Source organism: Musca autumnalis, unplaced genomic scaffold (genome assembly GCF_047663935.1).
Source record: "Musca autumnalis isolate F117 unplaced genomic scaffold, ASM4766393v1 scaffold_3, whole genome shotgun sequence".
Taxonomy (NCBI): Eukaryota; Metazoa; Arthropoda; class Insecta; order Diptera; family Muscidae; genus Musca; species Musca autumnalis.
This window is the reverse complement of record NW_027411866.1, coordinates 15104185-15125826: the sequence shown is the minus strand read 5'-3', so window position 1 is coordinate 15125826 and position 21642 is coordinate 15104185. Positions and strand designations below refer to the sequence as shown.

The following is a 21642-nucleotide window of genomic DNA, read 5'->3' as shown; positions in this document are numbered from 1 at the left end:
ATGGATAAAGCTTCTATAGATTCTATATATGTTGGGATTCTCTCCGAGAGCTTCTATTGTAGCCAAAATGATACGAGTAACGTTCCTATAGGGCACTTTATATATGTCCAGCAGCAATGACTATTTCATGGGTAGGAGTTCTTGTTTAAGCCGCGCTTGATTATTTTCGGGACAGATGGTTCTTCAGATTCTACGAAGCATTTTGCATTAAAACTAGACCTAGACCATATTGAACATTTATTGAAATACGAAAACATAGACAAACAAGTATCAGAAAAAGGAAATAACAATACGATAAATCGTCTGTGGTATCTTAGTCCTGAACTTGTTGGCTTAGCATTGTTTGATATGACAGTGCAAAACACCGTAAAGAGCCAAATGGCGACAAAAATCATAACAACGCGAAGATCGAAATTTCTCCAGAAATATTCGATCCAAACTTAGAAAAGAGCAACTGCCGAAATTCCTAGAACAAGATCTACCATGATATTACAATACCATATTTTTATACCCGACAACACACTGTCGTAATAGGTTTCAATAACATAATAATCTGCTAAAAATCGACGTTAAATGGCCAACAATCTTAATTTAGAACACTTAGAAGATTTTTGATGACTTTTCCAACTTTAATTGACAACTTTATGACGACTTTCGGTCAAAAACTGTTTGCATACTTTGCATATTTTTTGCATATTCTGAATATTTTTTCCATATCTTTTGGCATATTTTTTGGCATATTTTTGCATATTTTTTTTTGCAATTTTTAGCATGTTCTTTATATGACCCCAACTATCGAAAAATTGACCCTTAAAACGACTAAATCCAAAATTTGAGTCCAATCGGAAAAGAAATAAAAAACATGCAACCATCCAAAGTATAATAATTATCTAAAATTATTTGAAGTTTATTATATCAGTATATCAATATATTAAAACCAAATAAAGCTGATGTCTTAAGCTACCAAACTATTCAGGACATCATCAATGAAGACATTCCATTTCTTTTGTAGGACTGCATAGCCGTTCTTCCTTTCACTTTCATCAAATGTTGCATATTTCAACGAATTCCACACCAATTGCTTAAGGGTCTTCAAACCGGCATTATTGGGCGCCATACTCATAATTGCATAATAAAAATCATAGCTCAATCCCTTGGCATCCCAAAAACCAGGATCATCATTACAAATAACCATGGGTATATTTTCAGCAACAAACAAAGCAGCAGGATGATTGCGTAAATCGCATACTAAATCTAATATTTGATTTGAGAGGGGATTTACTTCAACAGCTATATCACGGGATTTTACAGCATTCCATAACATGGGATGTTTCATCAAAGCATAGCCGTGCCCAATACGTGTGGCATTCAGGAGAATGGCATCCAGTAGATTGTAGTCTATGGGGGAGCCAAACCAATCTGTAAAGGAATTTTTGTGTTAATATTAGATCTGTATGATAACTCAAAAATTTTTACAAGCTTTTACAAAATGCTGTTCCATAACAAACTTGTTCAGTACAACAGAAAGAGTTGAGAGAAAAAGTTTTTGCTAGTACTTTTTACTTAGACCTTGGTCACACTAGCGAGTTTCTTGAAACTAATAATAGGAAGAGGCAACATCGCAAACACAGAAAACCCTGTACAGCGATTTCACTATCGTATCCCTCGCCAGTAAACTCGAAGTCGTCATGTTGACCTTCGACTTACGAACATATTGAAATAGAAAGGTGATTTACTATGTGATCTTAGGCTGTGTTTACATTAACACCTACAATAATTACTCTATATTATTATAGACTTACTTACTTAGCTGGCCCATTACAGAACATTTGTTCCATAGGCCGAATTAAGAAAAGAGCTCCATTCCTCTCTATTTGTTGCTTCGCACTCTGGAATACCGCGCCTTTTCATCTCATCATCCACTTGTTTGCGCCATCTATTCCTTGGCCTGCCTATTCAAGCGGTCCGTATTTATACGCCTTTTTAGCGGGTTCATCGTCGCTCATTCCGTAGATCTTTCGAAGAATTTTTATCTCAAACACACAAAGCACTGCCATGTCTGCTTGCGCAAGTACCCAGGCTTCGGAGCCATACATCAGCAGGGGTAGTATCAGTGTTTTGTAAACCGTTATTTTTGTTTGACGAGATGTGGCTTTGTTTTTAAACTGCTTACTTAAACCAAAGTAGCATCTGTTGGCCAATACAATTCTTTTTATTTCACAACTGATGTCGTTTGTTGTGTTTACGGAGGTGCCGAGGTAGACGAAGTCTTTTACTACCTCAATATTATAGGAACCAACTTCCACAGTCGGTCCGAGCTCAATGGACGCATCGCGCGTCGACACCATCAACTTGGTCTTCTCACCGTTTACCGCCAGACCCACTTTAGCAGATTCTCTTTCGACCTTTTTAAAGGTATCAGTTACTTCTTTTACTGCTCGGCCCATGATGTCTATATCATCAGCTTAAGCAAGTAACATGTGGCTATTGGTGTAGATTGTGCCACTTCTTTTGACGTTTGCCTCTCGTATAACCTTTTCCAGCAGGATGTTGAAGAGATCACACGAAAGGCTGAAAGGCTATTATAGGAACCAACTTCCACAGTCGGTCCGAGCTCAATGGACGCATCGCGCGTCGACACCATCAACTTGGTCTTCTCACCGTTTACCGCCAGACCCACTTTAGCAGATTCTCTTTCGACCTTTTTAAAGGTATCAGTTACTTCTTTTACTGCTCGGCCCATGATGTCTATATCATCAGCATAAGCAAGTAACATGTGGCTATTGGTGTAGATTGTGCCACTTCTTTTGACGTTTGCCTCTCGTATAACCTTTTCCAGCAGGATGTTGAAGAGATCACACGAAAGGCTGTCTCCTTGTCTGAAACCTCTATTGGTACCAAACTCTTCTGAGAGGTTCTTTCCTATTTTAACTGAGGACCTCGTGTCAGTTAAAGTCATTTTACAAAGCCGGATGAGCTTTGCGGGGATACCAAATCCAGACATGGCTTGGAATACCTTTGAACGCTGCGGGCTGTCGAAGGCTGCTTTATAATCGACAAAAAGGTGGTAGGTGTCGATGTGCATCTCTTGGGTCTTCTCCAGGATTTGCCGCAGTAAATATCTGGTCAATGGTCGACTTGCCAGGTCTAAAGCCGCATTGGTATGGTCCAATTACCTCGTTGACCATAGGCTTTAGTCGTTCGCATAATATCCCTGACACGATCTTGTAGGCAATAGAGAGTAGACTTATGCCCTATAGTTAGAGCATACAGTCTTATCTCCCTTCTTGTGGACGGGGCACAGAATACTCAGGTTCCAATCGTCGGGTACTCGTTCTTCCTGCCAGATGGTGCTAACTAGCTGATGTCGCCTCCGGTTTTGAACAGCTCGGCTGGTAAGCCATCGGCTCCTGCTGCCTTATTATTCTTCAGCCGATTTATTGCTGTCTTTACCTCATCTTGGCTGGGCGGTATACATTCAATACCATCTTCTGGGATTGGGACTGTGGTATCTTCGTCGTCTTCGCTACTATTGGTTACCAACAGCTTCGAAAAATGTTCTTTCCATATCCTGAGTACACTATCTGTATCAGTTACCAAATTACCTTGCTGTTCTCTACAGGAGGATGTGCGTGTACCAAAGCCATCAGTTTGATGCTTGACTCTTTGACTCGGACTTCATTCTGACTCCTGTACATCTCGATTTTTTCACACTCCCGCTTTTCCATCTCTCTCTTTTTCCTGCGGAAAAGACGTTTCTCCTCTCTCCTTTTCTCCCGACACCTCTCTCGTGCGCTACGCGTTGCTACGGCCCTATATGCCGCATTTTTCTCTTCGGTGGCAGCATGACACTCCTGATCATACCATGGATTCCTTGGTGGAGGTCTCTGGTATCCAAGTATGGATTTTGCGGCTGTTTGCATGGAGTGGGCAATGCTTTGCCATTGCGCTGATATGTTATCGGGATGAAGAGTACTTTGATTAAGCAATTGGGCTAGTGGAGTGCAATATGCTGTGGCTATCTGTTGTGATTCCAGCTTACCTATGTCTGTTCGTACTTTGTTTCCTACGTTTAAACGGGTGCGTACCTTTGCTGCAACAATGTAGTGGTCCGAATCAATGTTTGCGCCTCGGAACGGTCGTACATCCAACACGCTCGATGAATGTCTTCAATCTATCACAACATGATCAATTTGATTTCTTGTTTTCTGATCTGGAGACAGCCAGGTGCCCTTATGAATATCGAGATGATTAAATCTGGTACTGCTAACTACCATGTTTTTTGCAGCTGCAAAGTCTATTAGCCTCATACCATTGTCAGATGTTTCACTGTGGAGACTGAATTTCCCGACTGTTGGGCTAAAGATATTCTCCTTTCCAATTTTGGCATTAAAATCGCCTAGAATGATTTTAATGTCATGGGCAGGGCAACGGTCATATGTTTCTTCTAAGCGCTCGTAAAATATATCTTTGGTCTGTTCGTCCTTTTCTTCAGTGGGAGCATGAGCGCAAATAAAGCTGATGTTGAAGAATTTAGCTTTTATTCGAATTGCAGCAATTCTTTCATTCACTGGGGGTGAAGCTTGATACCAGATGTTTTAGCCTCCGACTAACTACGAATCCGCAACCAAACTCATGCTTTACGTCATGGCAGCTATAATACAGTGCGTCACCTTTAGGTGTTGTTGTGACGCCTTTCCCAATCCATCGTATTTCCTGTATGGCGGTAATGTCGGCCTTGTACTTTTCAAGTACATCTGCCAATGCGTAAACTGCACCTTCTTTTTAAACAGTGCGAACATTCCAGGTGCAGATCATGGTCCTTAAAACGTTTGCGGGGTTCGTCAACTTTAGAGGGGTTTATTTTTCTTTTCATTCGTTTTTCATAGTAGGCTGTTTTTTCTAGAGGAGGGTTACTAACCCGACGCCCAAACCCAAGTTTTTAACGTTCTTATGGGTGAACGCGCGGCACATGTTAGCTCACTACCTTTAACGGGTGTTAAAGGCAGTTCCCCAGGTGACACCACGGGGAGGTCAGTGTCCACTTGGGATGAAAGAGGGACCAAGATAAATCCTGGGCTTTGCCATGTTAAAACCGGTCAGGACCGTTGCTTGGTATCTTCCATCCCCTACGTCACCCCATATTATTGTTACGAATGTAACTGATAGGTTTAAGTTAGTTTAGTTTAATTTCCGTTAATTTAAAAATGTGAATTGTAACGTAAAGTTTTTATTACGCAGTTACTTTATTTAAGCAACAACAACTACCATGTAGAACTCTCTTTATCATTCTAGTCGTTACATTACCTTTTGTTAATGTTCTTTTGTTTGTTTTGCCAAAATCATGTAATTATCGTTTAGTTTGTTACTTCTTTTCTTGCATTTATTTGTTGTTGTAATTACGTCATTGATCATCCCCCATGTATGTGAGTCTGGTTGTTCGCTTAGTGCGAATGTGCGTCTGTGTGTTCTTTGTACATATTCGAGGAGTTGCCAGACATTTTCTAGAGGACTCTCGAACAGGGAGACTTTGGGATATAAATACAGGGGAACTGGCAATGACGAGTTGAGTTGTGTTTTAAGCGTTGAACTGAACAGATCGGTTAAAGAATAGCTGTGTGCTAACTAGAGACTTGCTGTGTGCTTAGTAATTAAAGTCGGTTCCGAATAAGTGTAATAAAGTAAATAAAGCATTGTAGAAACGTAATCTAAAACGAACCCTGTTTTATTTGGTACAAATCGTATCGGGGAATAAAACAACGTCTACACGGACATTAGTTAAATCTAATTCCGTAACATTATTATAGACTAGCGTTTATTATCGTGATAATGACTCTATCTCGATTTGTTTGACGGTTGTTTCCACAAATAAATCGAGGCTAGTCCAAATGCGCCTTTATACTTCAAATAAATCTATATAGAGAAGTCTATCATTATAATGCTTTGGCGTCGTTTCGTGATTTCGAAGGCGTTTTGAGATTTCGCTCGGAATCAAGCAAAACTCATCATGATTGGTTTCGCATACAAAAATGAAATCATCTCATTTCGTGATTTCAGCGAAATCAACATCAAAATCACAACCCTGTTTTTGCCTAAAAAAGTACCAAAAGTTGCAACACTTTTCATTTTCACAAAAAAATTTAGTATCAGAATTTGTAATGGATGCCTAAATTATTACGAATATAGACTAACGAACAAAAATAACTTACAAAAACAGGAGGTTAATTAAAAAACCAAAAACATAATTTGTCCCAATTTACATTAGGCGATTTTACTTGCGGCAATTGTCAGTTTGTAGGTGAGAGAGGGTGGTGAGAGGCAAAGGGTTACCATATGCCTCACCTCTCCCTCCTACAAAATGACAATTGCCGCAAGTAAACTCGCCCAATGTAAATTGGGACTTTTATTTGCACTTTCCTTATGGCCTGTTTCTGTAAGATGATTTGAAACAAAATTCGTTCGAATTACTATGAAACTTCTGTTATTGTAGAACAATTTTGTTTGATTGGAAACACAAATGAAGTAACTATTTTCCAACAAAAAAAAAACATAAGTTTGGTAGTAGTTCGAACGAATGTTAATTCGAATCGTCTTACAGCTATACCTAATTAAATTCGTGACGTACACAAAATATTCACCTACCTACCACAACAACGCTCTCTGAGCGTCCGTATTACCCAAATACGTTGAATAAGAAATCCCATTTAAAACACAAAAACCGCGACAGAAACCTTATTAAATGTTTTCATTCGTAAAACAAACATTTTTCCAAATTTTCAAATGTTCAACTTACAAAAAGTATACGCTCGACGTATTTCGGTAGTTCTCGTAAGAATACATGTGTTCTACATTTTTCACGCCCTGGGAATACGGTCGTATTTAGGCCTAGCAGTTATTCATGGTGGAATAATACCCCGGTTACACTATTGAAGGTTAACCCACTGGGTTTAATAGATCCAGTGGGTTAATCTTTGCTGGTTACACTTAGCTTTTCGAGGATATAAACTGTCAGCTGATGTTTGTTTACGTATACATACAAAATAACTAATAAAGTCGTGTGTTACACTTTTACAATTTCTCGTATGAGATATCCCCTCTTTGGTCATATTGATATATTTTACAAACAGGGATACATTTTTGTATCATGGTATCAATCGCACTTTTTGTTAAAAAGGTGTCTAATTAAAAAAATAAATAATTTTATGATATCCAAATAACTTTAGATTTATTAACTCCATAAAATCTCATGCGACCAATCGTAAACGTCTAAAACACGACAAGCTCTGTTGCAAAAACAGTTGCAACTGTTGGTACTTTTTGAGTAGAGTTGGATTTTTTTGCACAAATACCGAATACAACACTGTATTTTTGGCGGATTTGTGCCGGTTTTAAAATAAACCCAGCCATGAGAGGATTTAATTTTTGTATGGCAAATCTGGTCAGATTTGAGCAGATTAAGCAAATAAATCCTCATGAAGTGGGTTAACCCGGCAAAAAGCTGTAGTGTAACCGTGCTATAATAGCTCATTTAGACTAGCCATAAATCCTCGACTGGATTTAATAAATCCATTTGGAGGATTTAAATGGCAGTCAGCTGATTTTTGTTCATAGCACAATTACCAAGGTAGATGCATCAGCCAATCTGATCGAATTTGAAACGTCAAAAGAATTTTTTGTAAGTTGAATTCGTCCCAAAAAACACACGTCAAAATACAAATTTATTGTTTAATACTGAACATGTTAGCACATCAGGGACGTACGCAGGGCGGGGGCACTGGGGGCCCGGGCCCCCCCCGAAATGGATTGGTCGAACAAAATTTGCCAAGCTACTGTAACAAATTATTACATATTTTCTTTCTCATAAACATTTTTTTATTTATGAAATGAAAACTTATATGAAAACTTATCTTTTTCTGAAGTTTCTGTTTTGAAAATGTGCATCATTAATAAGTTTTTAAGAAATGTTTTCAATTTTTTTGTTTGTTTGGACTTCTAATGAAATCTGAATTACTTCTTCAGGTCATATCATTCTACTATTAAATACGAATTCCGTAATGAATATACTACATGTTTGTTATATTATATTCGAGGTATATAGAGGTTTCGAGGCATTACATTCAATGGACGTAAAATGTATGAAGGGTTTTTCGTGGACTATATCTTAAAGCCAGGTAGAAATTTTTCTCACTGGCTTCACCAAAATTTTGTTATTCTATTTTAGACAAATTGGTTGCTAAACAGTAGGAGAAAATAATGACGTAAAATGAATTCGTTTGCGTCAAAAACTGTTAAAATCTGATATATTTGGCAAATCCACTTGAATTTTTTCAACATCGTCCAACATTTTTAAGGTAGTCGTGTGTAAACAACTTCTATCGAGAATTTTATGAAAGTACAGACCCAAACGACAAAAACGCTACTTGGGTATTGTTTTGTCAGAACCAGCTAAGATTTTATGTCCTCATCTAAAAATTGCTAAAATATTGAATTTTCTAACAAATTGGCCACATCTCTGAAACCAATCCGAATTTTGCTTTGACGGTTTTATATCTTCACAATGTTCCAAGGAATTGTTATGCGCTCTTTTTGGAAAAATTTCTGTAAAGGTAACATGGTCCAGCTCCCAATGGTTTAGCAGCTATTGACTAGAATTTCAGAAATAATGTCAAATTTTCTATGTATATTTAATCGAATTTTTGTATGACATATAAGTTCTGCTGCCTGAGGTCGTTAAATACTGGAAAACAAATAATGCGAAAAAAATCATTTTAGACTGGTTTAGATAAAGCCATAAAATTCGAACCAGATATGAAAAGTCGAAACGAAAAATATCTATTAGAAGTTGTTTGCATTTTTAGTGTTGCACAATTGTACCCTCAGCCCTTAGGGCCTTTAGCACAATACGTCTGTCTGTATCTCTGTTTGTCTAGCAGGATGGAGCGCATGGTAACTGTCGACCGGATCAACTGATTTGGTCAAAGTTTTTGATCACGTAATATGTTAAGTTTAAGTCACCGCCATAAAAGTTCAAAAATTTTCGCTAAAATGGTGCATACTATATCTCTCGAAGAGAGTAATCGATTCTATCTAAACTTTGCACATCGCAATATTTCTTCCTTGACATAGATTGAGCCTAAAATGGGTTATATCGGTCCACTCCTTCAAATGTCGCAAAATTGCTTCCAAATGTACATCAAGTTCCAAGAGAATATGTTTGGACAACATCTTCAGTTATATCCCTCATAAAAGTTCAACATAAGCGCAGTTTAAAAACTGTTGGAGGATCCTTTAGAATTTTTTTTATTTACACTTGTAGTCTTGTTTACTGCGATATCCTATTTGTCGTGGGCAAGTCCACGCTTCCTGACAAAGCTCAAAATACGATTTTTTTAATTCGTTACCAGCTGATTTCAAGTTATGACAAATATAAAACTCTTTTGGCACAAGTGGTCCTTCTTGATTAATTTGCTTATTATTAGCGAATAATTATGTGAGATTCTTAAAGGATCGATTGTTATTTGCCAAAACTATTTAACATTTGAAGCAATACATTTAATTTAAGAAATATTTAAATTCAAGTTTCAATAAGTTGCAAGAACTGAGTCCAGCAAAGTGTTTAATATCATCGAATCCAAAAACGCCCACTCGTACAATTAAAAAATTAATGCTTCTTCTGTAACATTACACCGAAAGTAGAGAATACAGCCGAAACAAAAATCAAGTAATTTTTTCGACTTAAAGTGTTTTGTCACGATTTAGCTTAGAGTTTTCCGATTGATTTCTGATATTGGTTTCTGAGATATTTGTTCGACCATGCTTTGGCATAGCCCAAACATGGGTTTTATAGCCTCATACAGTACTGCGAGAAGGATTCGGAGTATATGAGTCGTGTTCTGTATCGTACGATTTTAAATTTCTGAATATTATAATTCTTATTCTTAAGGTAGAGTTACATTAGGCAAATATTTGCTCCAGCGACCGGCAGTGTGCGCTTACTGAGAGCAAGTTTGCATAAATTCAATGTATTATTAACACTCACTTGATCTCAGTAAGCGCACAATGCCGGTCGCTGGAGCAAATATTTGCCTAATGTGACCTTACCTTTAGGCTATCGACACAATATCTAGATATATAGAAGTCCAAGCTGCACTAGCGGATTCGAGTTATTCTTCTTTTTCGAGGTATTTAATTCATAGAAGTCGAAAAAGGGGTTATGATCGGTTATACCCTCCAACACATTTAACCCGTATATAACTTAATTCGTCCTACTCGCGAATAGAATTATATTGGGAATGGATTATGAGGAATCCCAAAATGTAATCTAAGATCTTCGAAATACTGAGAATCTTGTGATTGCAAAAACAATTGCAATTCTCTGCGGTTGTAAAATTCTGGGGTATACCATTCCGTGGACCTACATGATTTATTTTCAATTCTAAATATATGGGGACATATATTTTATACTCTTTAAAAAATTATAATTATACGAGCATTGGTTACAGTTTACGCCCCGCTACAATCCTGTACATTTTGGCAAAATAAACATTAAATCCGGAAGTTTTGATATAGCTTTCTGGCCAAGTCGAAGAAAGGGAAATACATTAAGATATGTAAATATAATTGCATCCTAAATACTATTAAATTTATATACTCTGTGTCAGTACTTCATATAGAATCAACGAACAAACCCTTTAAAATAGCTTTACGTAACGCTACACAACATTTCAAAATTTCATGATTTTTGGTAAAGTTGGGCCCCCCCTGAAATGAAATCCTGCGTACGTCCCTGTAGAACATTATGCTACTAATGCTAACTAAAGAGCAAATAAAGAATTATTCTATCACAGTTTGCCCATCTAAAATAAATAAACGAATTATTTTATCGTTTAGACATCGTAAATATTAGTCTTGGTTGATTAATCAACTTTTCACATCAAAACAAATTTAATTTTTCCGCCTTGTTTACAAATTTTTACATTTTAAATTATTTTTAGTGTAGCAATTCACCGATGTATCTACCTTGTTTCTTGTGCCAGCATGCAACTTTTTGTATTTTCTAGCAACATGTTGCAAAAAACAGAGTTGTATACGAGGATTTATGCCAGATTTAAAACAAATCCCCTCAATACGAGGATTTATTTTTGTATGGGAAATCTTGTAGATTTTGGCTGGATTTAGCAAATAAAACCTGATAATGTGCGAAATCCGGCTAATGAAGTCATATCTAAATGGCCTATAAGAAGGTGTTACATCAAATCATGTCAAACGTCAAATTCCCAGCAAAAAGTTTGCATCCGCGAATGCAGTTAAATCACTAGAACAATTGCCGCTGGAGTACATCTTTTCCTATGAATTTTACAAGAGAGCGCGCACCTAGGATGCACTCCATTTTGCTTCCACGGCACACAGCTAGGATGCACTCCATTTTCGATCCAAATCACAGCCTTTGATGTAGTGTTTTGGATTGAATTTAAATGCAGTCTAAAGATGCTATAAAATGCAAGCCATTGATAATATCCCAAAATAAATAAAATACATTGCTTATTCGTGTAAACAAGAATATTAACTTTATTACGCTAATACAAATTATAAAAACTCTCCATTAAATTTGATCATAACTGAGTTTACTTCCTCAGCTCTGCTTCTTGTGACACCGCAACTGATATTGCTTCATCATCCAAATGGTTTTTCATTTTTCCTCCAACTCCAGTTCAGATTTCCAAAAAAACTCTAACTCCACTTCAAAAATAATTTGCGTCTCGTGAATTACAGCAATGTTCGTATCTTTAGCTTGTATTTCTTTATTTTTTTAAACAAATTCTTATAATTTTAAACACTCTTTCTTGTGTTCAGAAAAAAAGACTGCGACTGTAGTATCCCATTTAGATATGACACCATTAGCCGGATTTAGCCCATTATCAGGTTTTATTTCCTAAATCCATCCAAAATCTACCAGATTTCCCATACAAAAATAAATCCTCCTATTGAGTGGATTTGTTTTAAATCTGGCATAAATCATCGTATACAACTCTGTTTTTTGCAACATGTTGCTAGAAAATACAAAAGGTTGCAAGCTGGCACAAGAAACAAGGTAGATGCATCGGTGAATTGCTACACCAAAAATAATTTAAAATGTAAAAATTTGTAAAAAATGCGGAAAAATGTAATTTGTTTTGATTTTAATCAATGATTGATCAATGATTTTAATCAACCAAGACTAATATTTATGATGTCTAAACGATAAAATAATTCGTTTATTTATTTTAGATGGGCAAAATAATTCTTTATTTTCTCTTTAGTTAGCATTAGTAGCATAATATGCCATTTAGATATGACACCATTAGCCGGATTTAGCCCATTATCAGGTTTTATTTGCTAAATCCAGCCAAAATCTACCAGATTTCCCATACAAAAATAAATCCTCCTATTGAGTGGATTTGTTTTAAATCTGGCATAAATCCTCGTATACAACTCTGTTTTTTGCAACATGTTGCTAGAAAATACAAAAAGTTGCAAGCTGGCACAAGAAACAAGGTAGATGCATCGGAGAATTGCTACACTAAAAATAATTTAAAATGTAAAAAATTGTAAACAAGGCGGAAAAATTAAATTTGTTTTGATGTACAAAGTTGATTTTAATCAACCAAGACTAATATTTATGATGTCTAAACGATAAAATAATTCGTTTATTTATTTTAGATGGCAAATTGCGATAAAATAATTCTTTATTTGCTCTTTAGTTAGCATTAGTAGCATAATGTGCTAACATTTTCAGTATTAAATAATAAATTTGTAATTTGACGTGTGTTTTTTGAGACGAATTCAATTTACAAACAATTCTTTTAACGTTTCAAATTCGTTCAGATGGGCTGATGCATCTACCTTGGTAATTGTGCTATGAACAAAAATCAGCTGACTGCAATTTAAATCCTCCAAAATGTATATCTAAATGCAATGAGATTTGTACTGGATTTATTAAATCCAGTCGAGGATTTATGGCTAATCTAAATGAGCTATAATGTGCTAACATTTTCAGTATTAAACAATAAATTTGTAATTTGACGTATGTTTTTTGAGACGAATTCAATTTAAAAAAAAATCGTTTGACGTTTCAAATTCGTTCAGATGGGCTGATGCATGGTACAATAATTCATAGGTAGGCCAGGTATGAGAATCGCCAAAAAAATACAACCCTGTCGCTATGGCTTAAAACGTCAAAATTGTTTTGATGAATGATAACGGATGAGTAAACAAAGAAGAAGAAGAACGAAATGTTGAAATGAAAACAAAACAGAGTTGAATTTTTTGATCAATAATAAATATCAACTCTGCATGTCAACTCGGTTTTGACAGATTAAGCCATAACAAAAAAAAATTGTAATCAGCTGTTAGCTGTGGCCTACCTAAGAATTATTGTACCATGGGCTGGTGCATCTACCTTGGTAATTGTGCTATGAACAAAAATCAGCTGACTGCCATTTAAATCCTCCAAAATGTATATCTAAATGCAATGATATTTGTACTGGATTTACTAAATCCAGCCGAGGAATTATGGCTAGTCTAAATGAGCTATAGGATTAAAAAAATTGTCTTGCTTGGCTGGGGATCTATAAGCGAGTGCTTCTAAAATGCATCGAGCGGAGTGCATTTTTCATAACTCCGTGTGGACTGCATCAAAAGATGTATTGAAATCATAACTCTGCATTGCACTACTTCCAAACTTTTTCGCTGGGTTTGCTCACAATAATGCATTACTGTGAATTACTTGTTTACATTTTGTATGTGATTTTATTCACAATAACGCATTTTGACAACTGGTATGAAGATCAGCTGTTTTTGGCGTTACACCTTATTATTCCACCATGATCATTTTATATTTAGTTATGGTAATTCTGACAGAATAAGCAAATACACTCAGGCCTTGTTTTTCACAGTTTGTTCGAACCTGACCTACCTTCCAAATTATTGTCTTAGTAAAACAGGCATTTATTGTTTATGTATTTTTGTTTTTTTTTTTTTTCTATCATACAACAAAAACAAAAACAGTTGAATTTTTCGGTAGTTTATGACAAAAAAAAATCAGGGTTGCATATAATAGTATGGTGTTTCCGTGAGTTGTTTAGAATAAATGACGCAGCTATCGTCATTTATTTTTGTATGGTAAGTCCCGGGCCACACTACAGTAATTTCACTGAAATTTTGATATGAAATTATGCGTCTCTAGATCGACTTCCATAGTAGTGTAAAATCATAAAATTGCTTTAGTAGGGAATTCGATTTAAGACGCCTAATTTCATGAAATTTTTTAATGAAATTCACGCTAGTGTGGACCGGGACTAAATGACGAAAAATGTTAGTGTAACTAACTGCTTTTTTACTACTTACTTGTCTCTCCTGCATGGAAAAAGAATTTTGCAGTTTTTGGTTTGCTTTGTAGAATATCAACAAAATTTTCTAATGGTTTTCCTGTATCTTCCTGGCCCACCAAATCGAAGCCAATTACCTCTTTGGGATACATTGAACTTTATAAAAATAAATCATTAGATTTTAAAATTAATCAAATAGTGAAATGTCAATTATAGCTCTGTTCCAGAACTAAAAAGTTTTTACAATTTTTACCACTTTTACGCATTTTGCGTTCCCGTACACAAAATTTATATGAAAATCGTTTACAACTTTTACGACTTTTATGTCTTTATAAAGTCGGGAACAGGCCATATATATATATATATATATATATATATATATATATATATATATATATATATATATATATATATTTATGTATATCAAACAAAACAAATGTCATTTGTTCTGTTCCAGAACTGCAAGAATCTACTAATTTTTACTATTTTTTCCGATAACATAAAGGAAAAATGTTATCGTAGTAAAAAATAGTAGCTTATTGCAGGTTCTGGAACAGAGCATTTATTATACTTCAGACTCAGTGTTAGTCCGTGTTTAGACACACAAATTTCTCGGGAAAGTAAATTGAGTTTTTTGGGAGAGAGCGGAGAGGAAAGAACTCCTCAATACTCTTTTCTACCCCCTATTGCCTAAAAACTGAATTTACTTTCCCGAGAAATTTGTGTGTCTAAACACGGACTTACAGACATTGACTTCACATTGAAGCCATCTTTTAATTCCAGTGTTAAAATAATACTTACTGATACATTTTGAAAGTGTCGAAACGCTTCTGCATTGGCTCAGAATTACGATTGGGTGCTATAATAACTTTAACTCCCAAGAAATCTGGATATTGTTGTTTAAATTGTTCTACAATATCCATGAGTTCGTTAAGGCATCGTTCTGGTGAAAATATATTACCATTAAAGTCGTATAACTGTACGGAAGAAAGAAAAACAACAATAATGCTAAGTTTACATTTACGAAATCCACTCGATTTCAACTGTCAATTCCATAGCTCAAACGTCAAATGATATCTCATCTGGATTTCATTTGACGTTTAACCTATGGATTTGAAAGTTGAAATCGAGTGGATTTCGTAAATGTAAACCAAGCATAAGCTGGTGGTGGAATTGTCCTACCATAAAGAATGAAGAATGATGAAACCAATAAAGTTCAAAACCGCACATACAGCAAACGGGTTTTAATTAAACATCTAGTATATATTATCAATTCATTTGAATGTGCAAAATAAATTACGTATTTACCTCAAATACTGGTTTTAGTTGCCAGGGTGAAATAGGCATTAAGCCGCATCTTTTAAAACTCACCTCATACATATTCATTCTCACTTCGGAATACATAATATTGTCATCGTACATTTCCTGCAACATTTGCCAATAGTAGGCTTGATAAGCGGGTAAATACAGTAAAACATCAGACATGGTATTAAACTGATTCTGGAATTTCTTCCAAACACGATTAATGGTCGAGTACTCCACTAGAAATTACGAACAAAATCAATTGGTTTTGTTATGTAAATATTTACCAAAATAAACAACTTACATTCCGGCATTGGGGTAAATAAATTAATAAGCCCCTCCAGTTCCCGATCATATGCTTCAGCCGATGCTGCATGACTCCTTTCCTCACTCACTGAAACATATTCAGTGGCACAGCCATGATGTTCAGGTCTACGACGGAATGTCAATATACTAACTCCATCTTTATTTTGGTATCTCAATAATCCTGGCATATAGAATATATTCCTTACAACCCATTTAGAGGATACCGTTGCTGATGTGTGGGCATGCAGCACTGCTCCTTTGGGCATTTTTTTAAGGAAATCAAAAACTTGACTTCGTTCGATTAAGGGCTTGGCTTTAAAGAAATGCATGCCGGAGGCATTTTGTTCAGGATCTACAAATCCTTTAGCCAATTCATGTGATTTATAGTAGAGGAAAAGTTCATCGACTTTTTCTTCACGAGGTGTTAAGTGTAAATGACCACCAATACTTAGTAGATCTTCAGCATGTATGATAGCATCGCGGGCATCTTGGTAGGCTGAAAGAAAAAACAAATAGGAATTATAAGGTCTGTTCGTTTTCTCAATAGTTTGTACAAATTTGTACAAGTCCAGTAACTTCTTGTAAACGACTAATACCCCCGTTACACTTAACCGGATTAACCCAGTGGGGTTGGGTTTCAAATGTCAATTCTATAGCGCTATCGTCAAATAAATCCTCATGAAGTGGGTTAACCCGGCAAAAAACTCTAATGTAACCGTACTATAAGGTTTTTTGCACTATACCGTAGAGTAAACAAACAACATCCATTAGCAATTCGTACAAATTTTCAGTAAACGAACACATATATAATCTGGGAATGTATGAAAAAATCAGGCCTAAAGAAGCCTATTTCTAAAAATATTTATTCATAGATTATAAAGAATCTCTTCCTTATGGCTACATCACACCATATGGCCTGGCCGGCTTTAACATGGCAAAGCCCAGGATTTATCTTGGTCCCTCCGTCATCTCAAGTGGACACTGACCTCCTCGTGGTGTCACCTGGGAAACTGCCTTTAACGCCCGTTAAATGTAGTGAGCTAACATGTGCCGCGCGTTCTCCCATAAGAACTCCCACTGAAGACAAGGACGAACAGACCAAAGATATATTTTAAGAGCGCCTAGAAGAAACTTATGACCGTTGCCCTGCCCATGACATTAAAATTATTCTAGGCGATTTTAATGCCAAAATTGGAAAGGAGAATATCTTTGGCCCAACAGTCGGGAATTTCAGTATCCACAGTGAAACATCTGACAATTGTATGAGGCTGATAGACTTTGCAGCTGCAAGAAACATGGTAGTTAGCAATATCAGATTTAAGCATCTCGACATCCATAAGGGCACCTGCCTGTCTCCAGATCAGAAAGCAAGAAATCAAATTGATCACGTTGTGATAGTTGGAAGACATTCATCGAGCGTGTTGGATGTGCGTTCGTTCCGAGGAGCAAACATAGACTCGGACCACTACCTTGTTGCAGCAAAGGTACGTACCAGATTAAACGTAGCAAACAAAGTGCGAACAGACACAACACGGAAGTTGGACATCGGTAAGCTGCAATCACAACAGATAGCCACAGCATATTCCACTCAACTGGCCCAACTGGTTAATCAAAGCACTCTTCGTCCCGATAACATATCAGGACAATGGCAAAACATTTCCCACTCCATGTAAACAGCCGCAAAATCAGTACTTGGATACCAGAGACCTCCACCAAGGAACCCATGGTACGACCAGGAGTGTCGTGCTGCTACCGAAGAGAAAAATGCGGCATATAGGGCTACTTTAAAATCAGTAGCACCGCGTAGCGAACGAGTGAGGTATCGGGAGAGAGGAGAGACGCCTTTTCCGCAGGAAAAAGAGAGATTGAAAAGCGGGAGTGTGAACAAATCGAGATGTACAGAAGACAGAATGAAGTCCGAAAATTCTACCAAAGAGTGAAACATCTAACTGATGGCTTTGGAACTGGCACATCCTCATATAGAGACCAGCAAGGTAATCTGGTAACTGATACAGATAGTGTGCTAAGGATATGAAAGAGCATTTTTCCAAACTGTTGGTATCCAATAGTAGCGAAGTCGACGAAGATACCACAGATCCAATCCCAGAAGATGGTATTGAGGTAAAGACAGCAATAAACCGGCAGAAAAATAATAAGGCAGCAGGAGCTGATGGCCTACCAGCCGAGCTGTTTAAAACCGCAGGCGACACGCTGATAAGGTGCATGCATCAGCTAGTTAGGTCCATCTGGCAGGAAGAACGCGTACCCGACGATTGGAAGAAAGGAGATAAGACTTTATGCTCCATCTATAGGGCCATAATTCTTCTCCCTATCGCCTACAAGATAGTGTCAGGCTACACGCTGATAAGGTGCATGTATCAGCTAGTTAGGTCCATCTGGCAGGAAGAACGCGTACCCGACGATTGGAAGAAAGGAGATAAGACTTTATGCTCCAACTATAGGGGCATAAGTCTTCTCCCTATCGCCTACAAGATAGTGTCAGGGATATTGTGTGAACGACTAAAGCCCATGGTCAACGAAATAATTGGACCACACCAAACGGATTTAGACCTGGCAAGTGCACCATTGACCAGATATTTACCCTGCGGCAAATCCTGGAGAAGACCCAAGAGATTCAGATCGACACCTAACACCTTTTTGTCGATAATAAAGCAGCCTTCGACAGCTCGCTACGTTCAAAGGTATTCCAAGCTTTGTAAAATGACTTTACCTGACACAAGATCTTCAGTTAAAATAGGAAAGAACCTCTCCGAAGAGTTTTGTACCAAAAGAGGTTTCAGGCAAGGAGACAGCCTTTCGTGTGATCTTTTCAACATCCTGCTAGAAAAGGTTATACGACAGGCAAACGTCAAAAGAAGTGGCACAATCTACACCAATAGCCACATGTTACTTGCTTATGCTGATGATATAGACATCATGGGACGATCAGTAAAGGCCTTAAAGGCCTGCGTACATAAGCCGCTCTGCCTGATTGCCTTGCTTTCCTGCTTCATTTCTGACGTAATAAAAATAATAGAATAAAGACGAAATTTTGAACTGGGTTGCCATCAGTTGGAAATTGGGTCGGCCTTCTTTGTTCTTTTATTTTTTATTGAAGCAGCAAAGCAAGGCAATCAGGCAAAGCAGCTTATGTACGCAGGCCTTTAGTCATTTACCAGATTTGGCTTAAGCAAGAATGCCATGCTTCCCATGTTTCGAGGCCTTTAAGGCCTGAGTACACAATAAAATTAAAAGGCTAACTAGGCGTTTACACCAGACAGTTTGTCTTCAAATACAACTCCGATTTACTAACACATACATACATTTGTCGGCTGTCTTCCAGATGTCCTTCATTTTTTCACAGACAGACAGGTTAACAAATTTTTGACATTTTTGTGAAAATAAGGGAGATAATAATTGAAATTTGTTGACAACAAAAGAACATGAACAAAATATGTGAACGGAAAACAAAAAGAAATCGATGATTTTCATTCATAATGTTACAACTGTTTTTGCAGTTTTCGGGACGCCTACGTCTCACAGGCAAGTTTTGGGATTTTGACAATCAATACATGAAGCCAACTGTCCTGTCATGTGTAAACGCAGGGTTAAGAAGAAAAAAGCAATCTAGTTCGAAATTGTCTCGGCCTTCTTTATTCTTTTATCAGAAGCTAGCAAAGCAAGCAGGCGAGGCTGCTAGTAGGCGTTTAAAGAACAGTTGTAAAATTATGAATGAAAATCAATGATTTCCTTTAGTTTTCCGTTCACATATTTTGTTTTTGTTCATGTTCTTTTGTTTTCAACACATTTCAATTATTATCTCACACATTTTTACAAAAATGTCAAAAATTTGTTAACCCTACTGTCTGTGAAAAACTGATGGACAGCTGGGAGACAGCCGACAAATGTATGTATGTGTTAGTAAATCAGAGTTGTATTTGAAGACAAATTGTCTTGTCATTTCAAAATGAAAAGCTTGTAAGAAGTATATAAATTATTGTAATTTTTAAAAGTTTCTTGTTATTTTTAGGAGAAATGGAAAAAAGCAAACTTCACACGAAATAATGCACATTCAAAGTTAACATAATTCAAATTTCTAATGAAATTATTTAAATCACTATTGTATATAAAATGATTATGTTTCAAATTACATGTAGAAAAATTCTACCTAAAAATTAAAAAAAAAACGTAGTTAAAACTATATCTGTACGTTTACATACATATAACTATATTAATTTTATTTGCGCATGCGTATAAATTCTCATAACCCTACAAGTTCTAATGTAAACATTTGTAATACTCGACAAATTGGTTCAATTGTGTTTTTTTTTTTAATTTAATTCGATCTAATATAGAGAAATGGAAGATGTAGAATCCTAACATTTAATATGTATATATTGAACAGGAATAATTAAATTGTGTATGTTGATCAGTTATTTCAGAACTACGTATTATAAGGGTATATGACGACCATGGTGATATTCTTTTTTCTTTTATTATGCCTTGTTCATACAAAGGCTAATTCGTTCTCTATTCGTTGTTCGAACCCAAATTACGATATAATTACTTCATTTCCAATACAACATTTTGAGAACGAACAACGATTTTTGTACATTGTTCAGTTTAAATTACTCTGCGAACGACGATAAAATAGGTCCCATCTTTAACAAATGAGAGAATTTATCGAAATAAATTAATTATGACAGGAAAAATACAAAATTTATTAAAACCCCAAACATTTTAGAAAAACTGCAAAACATGAATGAAAAGTAAACTGTTTAACGACTAGTATACATTCAAATCACAGCAAATTTTGTCTTCACTTTCATTGCAGTTGAATTTCTTGCCCATTGTTTCAAATTCGAGTACAAATCTAGAAACAAAAATTAAATGCCTGCCAGAAAGTCTATACCAAAAAGTTATTTTGGCAGGTTCTCTCTCTCTCCTTAATTTTGAAAATAGAAAAATTGAAAAATGTTCTGAAAAAACCAAAATTGTGAGAAAAAATAGAAAACATGAATGAAAATAATAGCTTTGTTCCAGAACTAAAAAGTTTTTACGACTTTTACACATTTTACCCGAAAACCCGTTTCCGTACGCAAGAAAGTTGTAAAATGTTCACTTCTCTTTAAACAAAAATGGCGCTGAATGGCGCTCTCTTTAAAAACTTTTTACTCGACAAATTTGAGCGTGTAAAAAATAGTGACATGGTTGCCGGCGTCTGTTTGGCTGATACGCCGACTTTGACATTTGTTCCAGTTTTTTTTGCGTATTTTCCTTTTTTGCGTTCCCGAACTACTTCCAAAAACTTTTGTGTGAGAAAAAAATTTTTAGGAGTTTTACTATTAAAAAAAGTGCGGGAACGAAGCTTTTATTTTGTAACAAATGCTCTGTTCCAGAACCTGCAAGAAGCTACTATTTTTTACTACAATAATGTTAAACGCCTGTAATGCCAAGTTTACACTTGTGCTCCAAAATCCACTGGATTTCACGAAATCCTGAAATACACCCCGGTGTTTACACTAATATTTTTGTTGATTTCAAACATATTGCAATAATCAAGGTAGATGCATATGTACAGCTGATGAAACATGAATTTTCAAAGAAAGTTGTTGTAAATTGAATTAGTCATCAAAAATATACGACAATATAGAACTTTACAACTTGA

At 36.1% G+C, this 21642-nt stretch overlaps 1 protein-coding gene across 1 annotated transcript in view; it reads right to left on the bottom strand.

Annotated features, from left to right (window-relative positions):
* Positions 1 to 871: 871 nt before the first annotated feature.
* LOC141398963 (adenosine deaminase 2-like) overlaps positions 872 to 21642 on the bottom strand; it is a 46918-nt gene continuing 26147 nt past the window's right edge. Inside the window, exons 2-6 of the mRNA XM_073976812.1 lie at positions 15973 to 16470; positions 15738 to 15907; positions 15168 to 15343; positions 14386 to 14522; positions 872 to 1419 (exon numbers count right to left, since the gene is read on the bottom strand). Of these exons, the coding sequence (XP_073832913.1) occupies positions 956 to 1419; positions 14386 to 14522; positions 15168 to 15343; positions 15738 to 15907; positions 15973 to 16470 (1445 nt within the window). The 3' untranslated portion in view covers positions 872 to 955. The remainder of the gene's footprint in view (positions 1420 to 14385; positions 14523 to 15167; positions 15344 to 15737; positions 15908 to 15972; positions 16471 to 21642) is intronic.